A 15,796-nucleotide genomic window follows, 5' to 3' on the forward strand; every position below is an offset into this window, starting at 1 on the left:
GGTAGGAGCCAAGCTGCTTGCTGAGGCTGGCGGGAGATTCCTGGGGCATCTGTTTCAGTCCTGATGGTCAGAGCCAGGCAGGGTGAAATAGAAACTGGGAGATCAAGAAGAAAGGGGGATGAGGGATAAGAGACGAGATGAAAGGGGAGGAAGGAGGAAGCCAGGTTGGCTAGCCCAGCCAAGAGAGGGGTGACCATACCAGGTAATTGGGAAAACCTTTGTAGGCTCCCCCCATCCCCCATCACAGCAAGCACATCAAGCTGTTCCTGAGTCCTACAGTCAATGTAATTCATGTAAGACTCGAGCTGCAGTTGGCTAGCTAACATCATGCTGTATATTGCAGACATGTAATGAAACCTTTGTTGCTTTCGGTTTTGCAGGTTTTTTTCTGTATCGAGGAGTTAATAATTAGTTTTTTAGATTTCAAATGTTTCTATAACCTGAAAAAGCGTGTAGGCTGTGGACAGTGGATAAAATGGCCCCAGCAGCTACAGACAGGTTGTGGGTCTAAGGGAGAGTGGCCTGAGGCCATTTGTTCAGGCTCTTGCCTCCAGCTGGGGAAGCAGTAGTATCTTTGACTCCAGGGGGTCCAATTAAAGGGCTTTTCCAAGAGAGATGCTTCAAGACTTTATCATTGCTCATCTTTGATCCTGTAATCCAGGGAATCCATCTTTTCAACCCTAAATCCTTCCAACTGTAGGCTGAAGATAGACTCGCTTCTGCTTTCTGCTTCCCTGTCTGTCTTTGAGGTAGCACTGTCGGGTAAGGGGACAGTCATGTCACGGTCACCGTCATGGTCAGTCACATGGTCAGTCACACCGAGTAAGCCTTCAGAGCTCTGCCAGTTATGATCAGCTTCTTTTTTGCAAACCTTGCTGGGAACTCAAGTTCTTTCTCCCTGTCCCTTCCATCGTTGCCTGCATGCCTCCCAAGCTGGGGGCAGGCCAGGTGTAGTGGCATGAAGCCCAGTAGATGGGAGGGTTCTGATGTTTGGGCCGTGCCTGTGACCTTGCCTTGGGTCTGACCCAGCTCAGGAAACCGTCTCTAGTTTTGGTATTTCTTTAGGGGCCACTTGAGTGGAGTTGGGTGTCAGAATCACTGGCATTCCCTTGGAACTCCTCACTCAGACCTCCGTGGAATCTTTCATAGGAACGGTGCAGGAAATGACCTCAGGAAGAAAAGTTGCGTGTTTCATCTCTCTCCTGTCAAATTTCTCATCTCATAGGCACGTGGAAACAGAACTGAGAATTCCCAGGACTGAAAGCCATGTCAGTCCTCTCTCCCCTGGCCTCTGTGATTGTTCTTCTTCCACCTCCAGGGCAGACCCATCACTGCCCTGGGCTGTGCTGCCCGGCACACTACTTAGAATAGCTCTTCACCTGTTACTTCAATCCCCTTGGCTCTCATTTAAGCTTTTCTCTCATGAGAAACAGAACCATTCGTTTGTGAGCATCAAGGCATGCTTTTCAAACTGAGATGCTTAGAGATATTCTGAGGAATCTGCCTGTTTACAAACCCTTTGAAATTTTGCACTTTTGCTTTAGATGAGTATCTATCTCACCTGCTTCGCAGGTGGCGCTGGTAGTAAAGAACCCGCCTGCCAATGCAAGAGACATAAGAGACGTGGGTTCAGTCCCTGGGTCGGGAAGATCCCCTGGAGGAGGGCATGGCAACCCACTCCACTAGCCTTGTCTGGAGAATCCCATGGACAGAGGAACCGGGTGGGCTACATTCCATGGGGTCGCAAAGAGTCAGACACGACTGAAGTGACTTAGCACGCATATACGCATAAGTATCCATCTATCTGTACGTGCATATTTCTAATTATAGAGGCTAAACTTTTACCTTGAAACTCACCATTAAAAGATATTTCTATGGACTAGGTAGGTATATTGCAGATACAGTCCAGGGACCACTGTTGTTGGAGGTCTGTGAACATATTTTTGGAGGCTTGCAAGAAGACTTCTTTAAAAGGAGTGTACATTACTGAAAAACAGTGACCTCTCGACTATTGTTCTCGAATGCCATTCTGAACCACTGCCACCTATTGATGAAGTTTTTATTCGTCCTGGCGGGCTACAGTCCAAAGGGGTGCAAAGAGTCGGAGATGACTGAGTGACAAAGCATGCACACAATAAAAGGAAAAGAGTGATGATACTTGATGTATCCACATGCTATGTGAAAGAAAGTGAAAGTCGCCCAGTCGTGTCTGACTCTTTGCAGCCCCGTGGACTGAATTCTCTAGGCCAGAATACTGGAGTGGGTAGCCTTTCCCTTCCCTACTGGATCTTCCTGACCCAGGAATCAAACTAGGGTCTCCTGCATTGCAGGCAGATTCTTTACCAACTGAACTATCAGGGAACTAATACCCCTACCAATTGAGCTATCAGGGAATTAATACCCCAAGCAAGAAACACAGAGCTAGCCCGCTAGCTAGCTAACCCTCCGCTGACCTCATCATGAAGAAGGGGGATGAAGGACCATGGAGGGGATGGTCACGCAGTGTCAGGGGAACTGGGACCACAGCAACCAGGGAGTGGTCAGGTGACTTCCCAACCTCTGAGGGTATGTGGTAGGTGATGCACTGGTCTTCTCTGACCCCTAGTGGCAGGAGAGGAGCACCGAGCTGCAGAAATCCCTGTAGAAATCCCTACAGGCAGGGCAGCCCTGTAGCTTGTGGCTTGGAGCTCTGGTCTGTCGAGGTGGAGATGCAGAGGGATATTTCCTTATCCCACTGGGCTGCTAGAGGGACCGAAGACCCATTATGGACCTCAGTACTTCCTGACTAGGAGCCATCCCAGCAGGCCAGCAATTAGCACCTTTCTCTCCAAGGCCCTTCCCTACCTCTGGTGCTTGCCAGAGTATCAGTAGGCATGTCCCCATTAGTGCTCATGTCTGGGCACTGTGTCTTGAGTTTGTTAAACTGGAACACCACAAAACCCATCTGTAAGCATGATAGGTTTGTGGTTGACCTGGAGGAGATGTGCTTCCTCCATGATGCTAACTGGTACTCAGCTCCCTTCCCCAGCTGAAATGAAGTGACGTGAGCAGGTACCCAGAAAGTGACTCCCTCTCTCTTTTCTGACTCTCCCAGAGGAGAACTCATTTGAAGGTAAGCCAGGTGAACTGAGGGCTGGGAAACCCTAGTGACTGGGGATGGCGATGCAACCGGAGGTGGTTGGCTGGTAGGAGAGCAGACTGTGAGTACAGGTAGGGATAGTTGTGTGAATTGGGAATAGACGAGTCAGAGACTCCAAGGGCTGGAAATCTTAAAATTTCAGATCAGTGCACAGAAAACCTTTCCAAAGGTCATGCTGTCCGCTGCTGGCACAGGCAGCCTTAAAAGCATGAGCTTGTCCGTGGGAAGCAGAGGGACGGTGCACTGGATGTACTGGAGTGAGTGGGAACAGGTCCAGTCAGTCCCTGCAGGGCTGATGCTCCTGCAAAGGTTTCATGCGCCTTTGCACCCTTGCCTTCTTCTTTCTACAGCACTGCCCTCCGCTCTTGTCTTCACCCTTTACCTTCTGCCCAACTTGAGAAGCCTGGTGCTTCCAGCTCTATAGCAGGTTGAAACTGATGGAATACTTTAGACCATGTCACTGGGTGATTTTGTCCGAATCAAGCATTATTTTAGGGTTTGGAGGGAGCCATTGTCTTGCTCTCCTTTGGTCCCTAAGGGTGGAGGAGGAGGGCTGACCCCGAGCATGCAGGTATCACACCAGGTGTCCAGCACACCCATGTCATCCTCATGTTTATGGGCCAGAGGACTGTCTCCGGGAGGTTCACATGCTGTACTGGGAAGAACCAGGATGCAAACCCTCTTCTGTTTGCTTTGAGCAGCAGATGGCTGCCCTGCACATCCCTAGAATTCCCTGTCAGTCCATTATCTATCATTCTTGTCTTGTTGACTCAAACAGCGGCATCAGGGGCATTCAAGAAGTTTCTTCCCTGACATCACTGTTGGAGATTTTGTGTGTGTGTGTGGTGGTGGTGGTGGAGGGAGGTGCTAAAGCTTCATGGTTTCTGATCACCTTCAGTCCATCAACCAGTTGAATTATATGTTGAATCTGAACCACTTTTGGGATCCTGGAGCCCTTCTGTTTAGAGACCAGGTTCTGAGTTTGGGTCCTGGCTCCATCTCTTACCTGCAGTGTGACCTGGGTCATCATTTACCTCTAGGGACCTTTTCTATTGGTGCTGTCCTCTCTGCATCTGGGAATGGCAGGATTCCATAAGATCATGTATGTGGAGCTCAGTAGACCAGATACCATCACACAGGGCTTATTACCCATGTCAGATGTTCTCTGGAAAGAGACCGCAGGGAACACATCAGAACATAAATGACTAGTTGACATGGCGTTGTTGATGGCCAGTGTTGGTGGCACCTGAGGGCACCCATGGAATGAAGCGATGTTGAGATTGATGGAGCACTTGATTCATTTAAGGATCGTTGATATTTATCTGGGGACTCCCTAGCATGGTACCCTGCTTTCCCTGCCTTCAGTTCTCCATAAGGTCCGTGACTTAATGATCTTCGCATGATGAAATGAACAGAATGTGGTGGCTGTTTTAACCATGTTGCAGTAAACTGTTGCTCAGTGATTCTAGAGCCTAGACAGGGAGAGAGGAGGAGAGAGATGAGATCCCTTAAGGGGTGTCTTTCGCTCAGACGGGAGAGGCTAGGTGGCATGAGGAATGGGAGGTTGGTAGGTTTCATGCTTATTTGCAAACAGTGCTCCTTCCTGAACCAGCTTCTCTTGTCAGGACGGAAAGGCAGGCAGGTTGTGGTTCTCAACAGAGCCTGACCTTGAGGAGACACCCCCAGGGGGTCTGCTGTGTGGGTTGGGGGCACCATTCCTGCTGATTTCTTGGGACCACCGTGCTGCAGACCAAGCTCTTCTCTCGATACTTTAAGGGAGGGAAGGAGGTTAGCTCTTCCACATGAGACTATCTGGAGGTTGGCTCGTGGAGTGTGTAAGCTGACACATGCGTGTGCAAGTGTGGGAATGAACCCCGTGAGGATGGGAGCTGTGTCTACATGTTCATCCTTCCACGTCAATTTTCTGAAGCTGAGGTTCTACTGGCTCACACAATAAGGAAAGTCCATTAGCTCACTTCAAACAGGGCCTGAGGTGGCTCATGGTCATCCAGGTTTCTTCTCCTTTCCCCTCTGGCATCCTCAGCTCGTCAGCTTCGTCCCTCAGGCTTGATGCCTCTTGGCCTCCAGGTGGCTGCTATGGTTTTAGAAGCAGACATGTCACATTTCTTTTGGGGGTCATTGAGGAAACCTTTCCCCAAAGCCCCCAGAAGGCATTCCCTCATGTTCTACTGGCAGGGGGATGAGGGGGTTATGATTTAGTCCTTTGTCTCAAGGAGGAAGAGGGGACATTGGACAATGGTGGCTCTGCTACCAACAAGCGACGTGGCAGTGGAGGGGAAAGGCACCTATTTGTGAGCAACTAAGGCAGTGCGTGCATGTACGTTTGTATGTGGACCTGAGGCCCCGGGGCCCTGAACAGCTACTGAACGCAGAGGGCGCCCCCCACTGGCCCTGGGTCTTTGGCGTCACCCTACTTTTAAGGAACGTGTCCTGTTCCCCCAGCTGACGCGTATGCTTCTTGGGGGTAGGGGCTGAGTCTTCAACTCTTTTGACTCCCTTCCCTTAAATCTCCTTATTTCTGGCACAGTGCTGGGCACACGGGAGTCACACAACAGATCTTATCACTGACATTAGAGTAGCCGCATACGTGGGCTATTTATGATGCGTGGGCCCTCTGTGTGCAAGCTCACCAGAGCCCTGCGGTGTAGATCTCCTCCATCTCACTTCACAGGTAAGTCTCAGAAAAGCCGAGGAACCTACCAGGGACACCAGCTGATAGGTGGTGGAGCAGAGAGTCCAGATATAGTCCTGGCAGTAGGACCCTGGCACTCCATGCTGGTGATCTCTAAGCTGCATTGCCTCCTGGCTGTATTATTGAGTCACCGAATGAGTGATGAAAGGGAGGTGATGGGAGAGAACTTCCCTTCCTAAACATTCAAGTCATCTTTGAAGGCGTCCAGAACCAGGGAGTAGCATCCACGTGGTAGGTGGGATCCTGTGAGCCTTCCCTGGTCAGGAAATCCTCCCCTGGGTCAAGGTGAGCACTGCCTCTGGAGGACCACTGCCCATGAATCTGGTTGCAGAACCACTTTGGTCTGCAGAGCCGCCTAAGGGCGTGGTCATCACCTCCTCGGCCCATCCCTGCTGAGGGCTCAGCAGCCTTGATTTGAGCTCTTCTCTTCCCTGCCTGCTCTGTGACAAGCCCCTGGCCATCCTGGTTGTCCCCTCCTGGACACGTCACTGTTTGCCCATGTGCCCTTTGGGCTTTGGTGATCCTACATGGGCCTGAGCAGTTCCATGCCCCCAGCAAGAACCCACGCCTCTGCCCGGTCTGAGCATGCATCTCTTCTTCCAGCAGCTGTGTCAGTTTGGAGGCTTGTCTTCATAATCTCTTAAGCCCCTGCAAGTGCGAGGGAAGGCTCAGTGCGTGGATTAGTAAGAGCTCCTTATGGTTCAGCAAGGTGAATGTATTCCACATTGCACACAGCACACTTTGGGATGATGGCAGAAGGACTAGCTGGTGCATAAATATAGAAATACTTTTAATTTGTGCAAGAAAAAGTCAGATTGGGGTCAGGCACATGACCATATTTAGTCCCCACGTGATCCTGCATGGAGTGCATCATTCTTGTTTTACAGACGAGGAAGCTGTAGCTTGGAGAGGTGGTAGCCAGACGAGGGTCACCCGGGTTTACTTGGCTGTCCAAATCTCTCTTTCCTCACCTGTAAGATGAAGATAACAGCCTTTGTCCACCTTGCCAGGAGCTGGGACATTGGTCCCTAGACTTCTTCTGGCTGGTGTCCTCTCTGACCTCTGCCTGCAAACAGCCACCCATGCCCAGAGCATGGAGTATATTAAAATTGCAAACAGTAGTGAGTGTGAGTGTGTGATCATGTGTGTACATGCTGAGGGCTGTGTCTGCAGACCCAATCAAGTGGACACGGTCATCGAAAGGGACCAGACTCCAGCCCTTAGGCCTCTGTCATCTGCTCTCCCGGCAGAGGGCCATCCGCGTGCGCAGCCACTCCATGGAGACCATGGTGAGCAGCCAGAAGAAGCAGCATGGCGGGGGCATCCCCGGCAGCCTCAGCGGGGGCATCACCCATAACAGCGTGGAGGTCACCAAGACGACCTTCTCGGTGAGAGCTGCCTGCCCGGGGGTGGCATCCTCCCGGCCCCAGTGGGGGAGGCTGGGGCCAGGCAACTTAGAGCAGGGATGACAGAGGGAAACTGAGGCTGTTTGGGGAGTGAGCCCAGGCCTCTGACATGGAGCCTGCATCCCTGGGGTTGGCCCGGCCTAGAGGCCCTTTTGTCATCCTGTTCCCTGAGTTTGCTCGACCACTGAGTCAACCTCAGAGCCAACCCTGCAAAATGGGCCTGAAGTGAGTCTCTTTGCTTTGCGGCTTGGGACCCCTGACTGTGAGAGGCGTGTCCTTGCTTTGTTCTTATTAATGATAACAGTAGCTGTCTCCCACCCCGCCCCCACCCGCTTTGGGCTTTGCTGAGCACTAGGCACTGAGCTATATCATTCATGAACATTATCTGATCCATTCCAGTGACAGTTCCTGGAGGAAAAGGAGGCCCAGAGGGTTTAAGTGACTTGCTACAAGTCACCCAGCTAAGCTGAAGAGCTGGGATTTGAATGCAGGTCTCGCTGATCCAAAGTCTGAGTTCTTAGTCACTGTGTAGATAGTTCCCAAGGAAGGAACCTGGCAGGTCTGTGGGTTTTAGTCTGGTCAGCTCACACCAGAAGCTGGCCAGCCAAGGAGCCAGTCAATTCTTTAAAAAAGCAAAGTGACTTTGCATTTGCATGGATTAGACTTTTTTCTTTTCATTGCAGAACATGTCTACCACGATACTAATCATTAGTATTATAAATAATGTCCCACAATTTATTTATTTATTTTTTGGCCATACTCCATGGCACGTGAAACCTTAGTTCCCCAACCTTAATTCCATGCTTCCTGCATTGAAAAGTGGTCTTAACTGCTGGACTGCTGGGGGAGTCCCTCGCATAATTCATTTAACTTACCAAATGTTTTCATTATTATCTGGTTCCTCCCACAAGGTCTGTGAATGAGCAGGGTAGGGCCGTTTTAATCTTTATTCTGTGGATGAAGAGACTGAAGCCCAGAGGGCTTTGTCACTTGCCCAAGGTGGAGAGCAGAAGCTGGGACCTGGGTTAGGAGCCTGATGGGCTCTAAATGTTGGCCATAGGCTCTCATCTCCCCCTCCACGGTCTCCCAGCTCTCCATGGTCCCCTTGCATGTGGCTGAAGCAGAGCCACAGTCTTGGGCTCCCCTTGCCTGGAGCTGTGTGTGCACCCGACTCTGCTGCTCTCAGTCTTATTATTGGGTCCAATCTGTGACATCAGCTTGGACCCATTTCTTGGTAGAGTCAGGAGCCCAGGCACGTGTGCTTGTCTGTTGGGGGTTTGCCATATGACCTAGGCCAAATCTCCTCATTCCTGGGCTCCTTAGCATCCTCACTGGTGAAGGCCAGAGACTGGTCCAGGTCTCTCTCAGGACTCTCAGCTCTGTGGTTCTCAGTCTGAGTCATCCTGTCCTTCTAAATATGTGGGACTCTCCTTAGGGTGACCCTGACCTCCAGGGATTCTGGTCTTTGGTAGATTGTTAGCTGGGTAACAGGTTTGGCTTAAGAACACAGGAAAACAGGCTGCAGGTGGCTTGAGTCTCAGGGTTCCAGCTCCCATTCCCCCATTATTAGATCTCACCTTCCTGGCTGGCTTGCTGCTTGCTGGGATCTCCTCCAGACCAGGGCCTATTTGTAGGTGGGAAAGGTGGAGGAGGAGAAGGAGGGCTGAGTTTGGGGGGTCAGCACTCACTCTGGCAGTTTCATTGGCAGCCTCCTGTGGCGGTGGCAACGGCGAAGAACCAGTCACGGAGCCCCATAAAGCGGAGGTCGGGGCTCTTTCCCCGTCTGCACACGGGCTCTGAAGGCCAAGGGGACAGCCGGACACGATGGTAACTGTCAGTTCTCACCACTGCTGCAGCTGTCAGAGGCGCACCTTGGGGAGGGCTTGGCATAGATCGGGAGATGGCTTCCTGTTGAACCTGGTCCCCACTTCAGACACCTGCACACCCCCGTCACTCATTCACCTCTTTATCCACCAAGGCAGGTTTGGGCAATCTCTGCACAGGACTTTCCAAAGCTTTACAATTTGCATTTTGACCCCAGACTAGAAACACCACTGGGCTTCCCAGGTGGCACTAGTGGTAAAGAGCCCGCCTGCCAATGCAGGAGACATACAAGTCAGGAAGATCCCCTAGAGGAGGGCATGGCAACCTACTCTCTTGCCTGGAGAATCCCATGGACAGAGGAGCCTGGTGGGCTACAGTCCATAGGGTTGCAAAGAATTGGTCATGATTGAAGCAACTTAGTGTGCACGCATGCAGAAACGTCACTACAATTCTTTTCTTTCTTTGCCCCCTTCTTCAGTGCTTACTCAGATATCAGCTCTTATGGAAACCTTTGCCTGATTCTAACAGGCAAAGTTCATCAGACCTCCTCTGGGTTTCTAGAATGCTCTCTCTCTCTCTTTTTTGTTTTAAAATAACTCTCATATTGCATCATACTTCACCTGTTCCTGCTAATGGCCATTCTGATCATTTAATCACTGAGCCCACTTATCATTTAATTCAGTAAGCAGCATCATTGAGTGCCTGCCCTGTGCTGCACTCCGTGCTCTGTCAGGAGCTACAGAAGATGAAAACTTGCCTGTGGAAGCTTACCATCTTGTGAAGGGAAGGGAGGCCTTGGTGTCCAGGCCTCCAGGTTGTCTGTCTGCAGCCCTGGATGGTGCACCATCCGCTGGGCTTGAGCATGCAGGACCAGGGGCATGTTTACAGAAGGGGCTGAAAAAGCTCTATTTGAAACCTGTAAATGTGAGTAAGTCCTTGTGGGCCCCCAGGAGAGAAGGGCAGAGTTGGGAGTGATCAGACTGCAGGTCTTGAGCTTAGGAGAGAGCTCTTGACTGGAGAGCTCCTGGGAGCTCCTGGGGTGGAAGTGATGTTTAAAGAGGGACCAAAGAATATGGCCACACCATAGGGTGTATAGAATGCCTGGAGAAGACCTGCATTTAGGGGCAAGTGGAGAGAGGAAAGCCAGTAATGGAAGATTTGGAAGAAGATGAAAGAAGAGAGAGCCTGGAGATACAGGGGTAGGGGATGGATCTCAGAGGCCAGGAGAAGAGACATTCCTGGAGGGAGAGTCAGCTCTGCCAAGTACACAGAGAAGTCCAACTCAAAGACTCAAACCCCGCTTGGGTTGACAACCAGGAGATCATTGTGAAAGTGTTAGTTGCTCAATTGTGTCTGACTCTTTGAGACCCCATGAGATTGTAGCCTCTGTCCATGGAATTCTCCAGGCAAGAATATTGAAGTGGGTAGTCATTTACTTCTCCAGGGGATCCTCCAGACCCAGGGATTGAACCTGCGGTCTGCCACATTGCACGCACATTCTTAACTGTCTGAGCCACCAGGGAAGCCCTTGGAGGTCATTAGCACCTCATTAAAAGTACATTGAGGCACTTCTTGCCTCTGGGATGGTTCTAATAATAATAACAAAAAGACAAATAATAACACATGTTGGTGAGGATATGGAGAAGCTGGAACTCCCTTGCATAGCTGGTGGGAGTGTAAAATAATGCAACTGCTTGTAAAAACAGTCTGGCAGTTCTCCAGAGGGTTAAACAGAGAGTTACTGAATGACCCAGCAGTTCCACTCCTAGGTATGTACCCTAGGTATGTATATGTCTATATAAAAAGTAGCGTGCAGATATTCATAACAGCGTCCTTCATAATAGCCTAAAGTGAAAATAGTCCAAATGTTCATCCCTCGAAAAATGGATAACTGAAATGTGGTATATGCATAACGTGGAATATTGCTTTGCAATAAAAAATAATGAAATTAGCATGGAATATTGCTTGCAGTAAAAAGTGGTGAAATACCATAGTACCTACTACGGCATAGATGAACTTTGAAAATGCTATGCTAAGTGAAAGAAGCCAGTCACAGAAAGACCGCACTACGTTGCATGATTCCATTTATACGGAATATCCAGAATAGGCCAATCCATTGAGACAGTTGACCAGTGGCTGTTGGGGGAGGAGAGAATGGGCAGCGACTGTAAGTGCATCCAGAGTTTCTTTCAGGGAGGCTGAAATATTCTGAAATTAGATTGTGGTGATAGTTGTACAACTCTGTGAATAGACTGAAAACCATTGAATTGCACACTTTAAATGGGTGAATTGTATAAGGATTATATTTCAATAAAGCTATTATACAAATAAAAGTGCATTGAAGACAGGGCCATCATGTCTTCAAAAGTGAGCAGGGCAGTGGGTGTCAGGACTTGGTCTTTGTTAAGCTAGAAGAGGAAGAAACCCTGGAGCTCCAGACTGAAAGTGACCCACTTCCCAGCACAAGGGCCACTTCATCACCTGGACCCAGGGAGCTCGTTTTACAGTCTGTGTGAAGTGTAGCCTCTGGAGTTGAGCAGTGGTAGCCTGGATAGCACCCTGGGGAGCCCATGTGCCTTGGGTTTTTTTTCCCATTGAGGTGTGGTTGTCCCAGACCCCCTCCATTCCCTTTGTGGCCTGCTCTTGACCTAGAGCTCTGCCGCATGAGATGGCCAGCCAGGGGTAGGGGATGGTGGACTTGTGCTTGGGGGCACCAGCCTAGAACTCTTGCTTGATGACTCTTGACTCTCACCCGGGAACCCGGAGTAGCCTCTGACGGAGCAGAGGATTCGGTGGTCTGCTGCAGTGTCTGAGGAGGTCTGGGTGGGAGTGGAGGTCCTGGCGGCCATGCTGTCAGGGGGGCACTATGACCCCACAGGTCCCCATGGTGCTGAGTGCTGGTGGGGGGGTTGTGGACTGGCCCCCTGGCCTCACTCCTCTTCATCCTCCTTTCCTCAGTGACAGTGCATCCAGCAACCCCAAGACCCCGGAGGGCGGACACTCTTCTCAGGAGATAAAGTCTGAGACCTCATCCAACCCCAGTTCTCCGGAAATCTGCCCCAACAAGGAGAAGTAAGAAAGTGAGGTGGGGTGGGGTGGGGGCTTTAGCCACCCAGGACCCCAGAATATGTGCTCCACTCCCGCCAGCTGACAACCAGCTTCTCTTGCCTTGGGAACTTTCTGGAACACAAAAGCCAACACCAAAGCAGGGGCCTGCTGGGGGGGGTGGGGCAGGGTGCTGGGGGGCTGCTGGTGGGCAAGCTCAGGTCTGCCGGGCCTGCCTTACCCTCAGTCTCAGGGAGGGCCTGTGGGGGGCGTCTCGGTGTGTGACCAGGGCCTGCCTGCCTTCCTGTTCCCTGCAGGCCCTTCATCAAATTGAAGGAGAACGGCCGAGCCAACATCTCCCGCTCCTCCTCCAGCACCAGCAGCTTCAGCAGCACGGCCGGGGAGGGCGAGGCCATGGAGGAGTGTGACAGTGGGGTAGGTGCGGCCCCGTCCAGCCCTGGAGAGCAGCGAGGGGCACCCTGGGCCCAGGCAGATGCTGCTTTGTGCATTAAAATAGCTCCTGTGGGCAGAGCCTCACACAGGCTCAGCGGATAAAAGGGGAAGTGAGGAAATGGGAGAGGGCCCAGTCAGCCATGTCCACCCTCTGGGAGCAGTGGTTCAGGGTGGGGTGGGGGGTCCTCCCCCAGAGTGACACTCCCTCACTCCTCAGAGTGATACTCCCTCAGGAGTATCAGCAGCAGGGGTCAGAGGTCAGACTGAATGGTGCCCCTGTGGTGGGCTTCCCAGCTGAAGGAGGGCTCATCTCTCTCCATGGGGCTGGGTCAGGGGCAATTCCTTGGGGGCAGGGGAGAGGTTGGAATCGAGGCTGTAAGCAACAAAGGGACAGAGCAAGTCCAAGTGGGGTAGTAGGAGCCTGTCTCAGGCCTGGGGAGGGTGGGACTGCCTGGCTCACCCAGCCTCTCTCCCCAGAGCAGCCAGCCGTCCACAACCTCTCCCTTCAAGCAGGAGGTGTTTGTCTACAGCCCGTCCCCAAGCAGCGAGAGCCCCAGCCTGGGGGCAGCCGCCACCCCCATCATCATGAGCCGGAGTCCGACAGGTTGGTGGTGTCTCGTGGGCGGTGTGGACCATGCGGCTGGCAGGGGCGGGGCTGTGGCCTGGCCGCTGTTGGTGGGGTTCGAGCCCCAGGCACACTGAATTGCCCTGTTTCCATTTCAACCCCAAAGTGTTAGGGCCTTCAGCTCTGCCGGCTCACTGCATCTGTTCATCACCCTCCAGAGGCTGTGTTCTCATCCCCTCCATACTCATGGGGAAACTGAGGCTCAGAGAGTTCAGTGATTTGCCAGAGGCGTTGAGACAGTGTGATTGGAAAGCTGAGGCTCTTTCCCCTGACTTCTCCATTAGCCCATCACCGACCCAGGGCCTTTCTGCCACAGAGACCATCTTGATAATACAGCGATAAGGAGCGGGAAGTGTGGTGCAGGTGGACGGAACCGCAGTGGGGAGGCCTGGGGGGAGCCCAGAGGCTGTGTACGGGACCCAGGTGTGGCTCAGTACTGCTGGAGTGCACGAGGGGACGTGTCAGAGGGCAGACAGCGGTTAGACAGTAGGAGCACCACGGGGCCCCTGGTGAGGATTTTGCTTCATCCTGCCCCCAGTGGGAGACATTGAAGGGCCTTCAGTCTTTAAAGGTCCTTAACTAGAAGGAGGGGAGAGACCGTTTTGGTGACTGCAGCTGGCTGAATAGACAGGGTTGGTGGGGAGTGGATGCAGGGAGGGAGAGCAGTGAGGGGTCACTGTGAGTGGTGAGGGGTCACAGGGCCATGGATGGTGTATGGGGTGATGGGAGAAGGATGTGGATTCAAGGCGTGCCCAGGTTCAGTAGTGAGGGCTCAGGGAAGGCAAAGAGTGTGGGCTTTTCAGGTTTCTGTGATCCCTGCAGTCAGGCAGAGAAGGAGGAGCCAGCTCTGGGGAGCGAATAAGGGGTTGGAGCCCAAGGGGTGTCCAAGCAGACATGTGTGGTTGGCACCACTGGGCACTGGGCGGGCCTGGAAATCAGAGTGTTGGTCCTGCCCCGAGGAGGGCAGTGTTACGTAGTGGAGGACTCTGGAGCTTGGCTCCAAATCCTGGGTCTTCCACTTACTAGTGATGTGCCAATGGGCAGGTTACTGAGTCTTTTCTGTGCCTCCATTTCCCCAAACGAAAAATGGAGGGAAGAGAATATTTCCTACCTCCTGTGGTTGGTTGTGTGATGAGCAAGTAAGCTTACGGTTATAAGAGATGCAGAACTGTTAGCCTAAGTATTTATTGAATAACAGGAAGAAAACAATAGTGTAATAAGTGGTTCTCAACCGGGGGAGATGTTGCTTCCTAGGGCATGCTTTTCAGTGTCTGGAGGATTTTTGATTTTCATGATCGTGGGAGGGGAGTGTGCTGCTGGCATCTCCTGGGCAGAAGTCAGGAATGCTGCTAAGTGCCCTACAGTGCACGAGGCAACCCCCCCACCCTGCCACCCCCCTGCCCCGCAACAAAGAGTTATCTTGCCCATAATGTCAGGCTGGGGTTCAGGAACTTGAGTCTAAATGATAGAAACGTTTAAGGCCAGGGGGCCAGCAGGGTCATTTAAACCACGGTGCTTCTGGGGTTCTCATGGTGAAGAAGTGTTGACAAATACATGCGATGTTAGGGATAAAGAGAAGGCATGGTTCCCAAGTAAACAATCATCATGTTAGGGCGGCAACCTTCTGTGGCTGAGCAGCTGTGGAGCTGGGTTCTGATCCTGGTGCAGCGTTGATAGGCCCACCTCTCTGAGTCTCAGTTTCCTCATCTGTAAAGTGGGGTAGTAATGTGAATTTCCTGATTTTTTTTTTTCAACAAGGCTTATTAATTAAATATTGAAGGAATGATTGAATCTGTAACCAAGCCTGGATCCTACTTGATATTAAATAAATATCAAAATAAATAAGGTTTTGAGTAAAAGGAGGTGTGACTTGCTGAAGGTCACCTGGGGCAGAAGGGGACCTCCAATAGGTCTGCGATTCCGGCCTGTGCTTATTGCAACCCCACCTCCCATGGAGTGTTTAACCCTGAGGGGGGGCCGCCTCTCACTCCCAGCCCCACAGGACTTGTGCTTTGTACCTGTAGGACTGGGGTGGGCTTGTGGAGATCTGGAAACCTGTTTTAGAGGAAGAGACAGGGGTGAGGGGAGGGAGGTGGCTGGGAGGGCTTGACATCGGTCTTCCATAATTGCAATGCCGTGGCCATTGGTCATTTCATACGTGAGCTCCCTGGGATCCTGAGAGGGTGCTAGCGGCTCTCACCAAAAGGTAGTCATAGCACCGAGTGGAAGCTTTGAATATAAAGCACTAAGAGTAAGTCAGCAGTTTCTAGATGGAGTATACCAAGCTGTAGATTATCTCAGCCAGAGGAAAACCAGAAAGCCAAGGGAGTGCCCTGCCAGTGGTGTGCTGTCAGCGTTTAACAACTGGCTGTCCCACCGCACACGCACACACACACACACAGGCATATGTTTACTGTAAATTTTACTGATCTAAAGGATCTGAAGCACATAATTTATAAATAATGATATTAACAAAATATACAACATTCTTTACTATAAATTCCTCAGAGTCAATTGATTCTCACAAAATGCTTTTATTGATATTTGCCTAACTGTTGTATCTGTAGAAAACATAAAGTTCCAGATGATGA

General features: G+C 51.4%; 1 protein-coding gene across 8 annotated transcripts in view; it reads left to right on the forward strand.

Moving 5' to 3' along the window:
- RAP1GAP2 (RAP1 GTPase activating protein 2) overlaps window positions 1–15,796 on the forward strand; it is a 202,277-nt gene that overhangs the window by 179,885 nt on the left and 6,596 nt on the right. For 7 of the 8 annotated variants that reach the window (XM_059878465.1, XM_003587395.5, XM_059878466.1 and 4 more), the window contains 5 exons: window positions 7,103–7,240; window positions 8,967–9,085; window positions 12,041–12,154; window positions 12,445–12,562; window positions 13,058–13,184. In XM_059878465.1, coding sequence (XP_059734448.1) covers window positions 7,103–7,240; window positions 8,967–9,085; window positions 12,041–12,154; window positions 12,445–12,562; window positions 13,058–13,184 — 616 coding nt within the window. The remainder of the gene's footprint in view (window positions 1–7,102; window positions 7,241–8,966; window positions 9,086–12,040; window positions 12,155–12,444; window positions 12,563–13,057; window positions 13,185–15,796) is intronic. The other variant, XR_009491678.1, reaches the window with a different exon arrangement.

The sequence above is a fragment of the Bos taurus genome, chromosome 19 (genome assembly GCF_002263795.3).
Source record: "Bos taurus isolate L1 Dominette 01449 registration number 42190680 breed Hereford chromosome 19, ARS-UCD2.0, whole genome shotgun sequence".
Lineage (NCBI taxonomy): Eukaryota > Metazoa > Chordata > Mammalia > Artiodactyla > Bovidae > Bos > Bos taurus.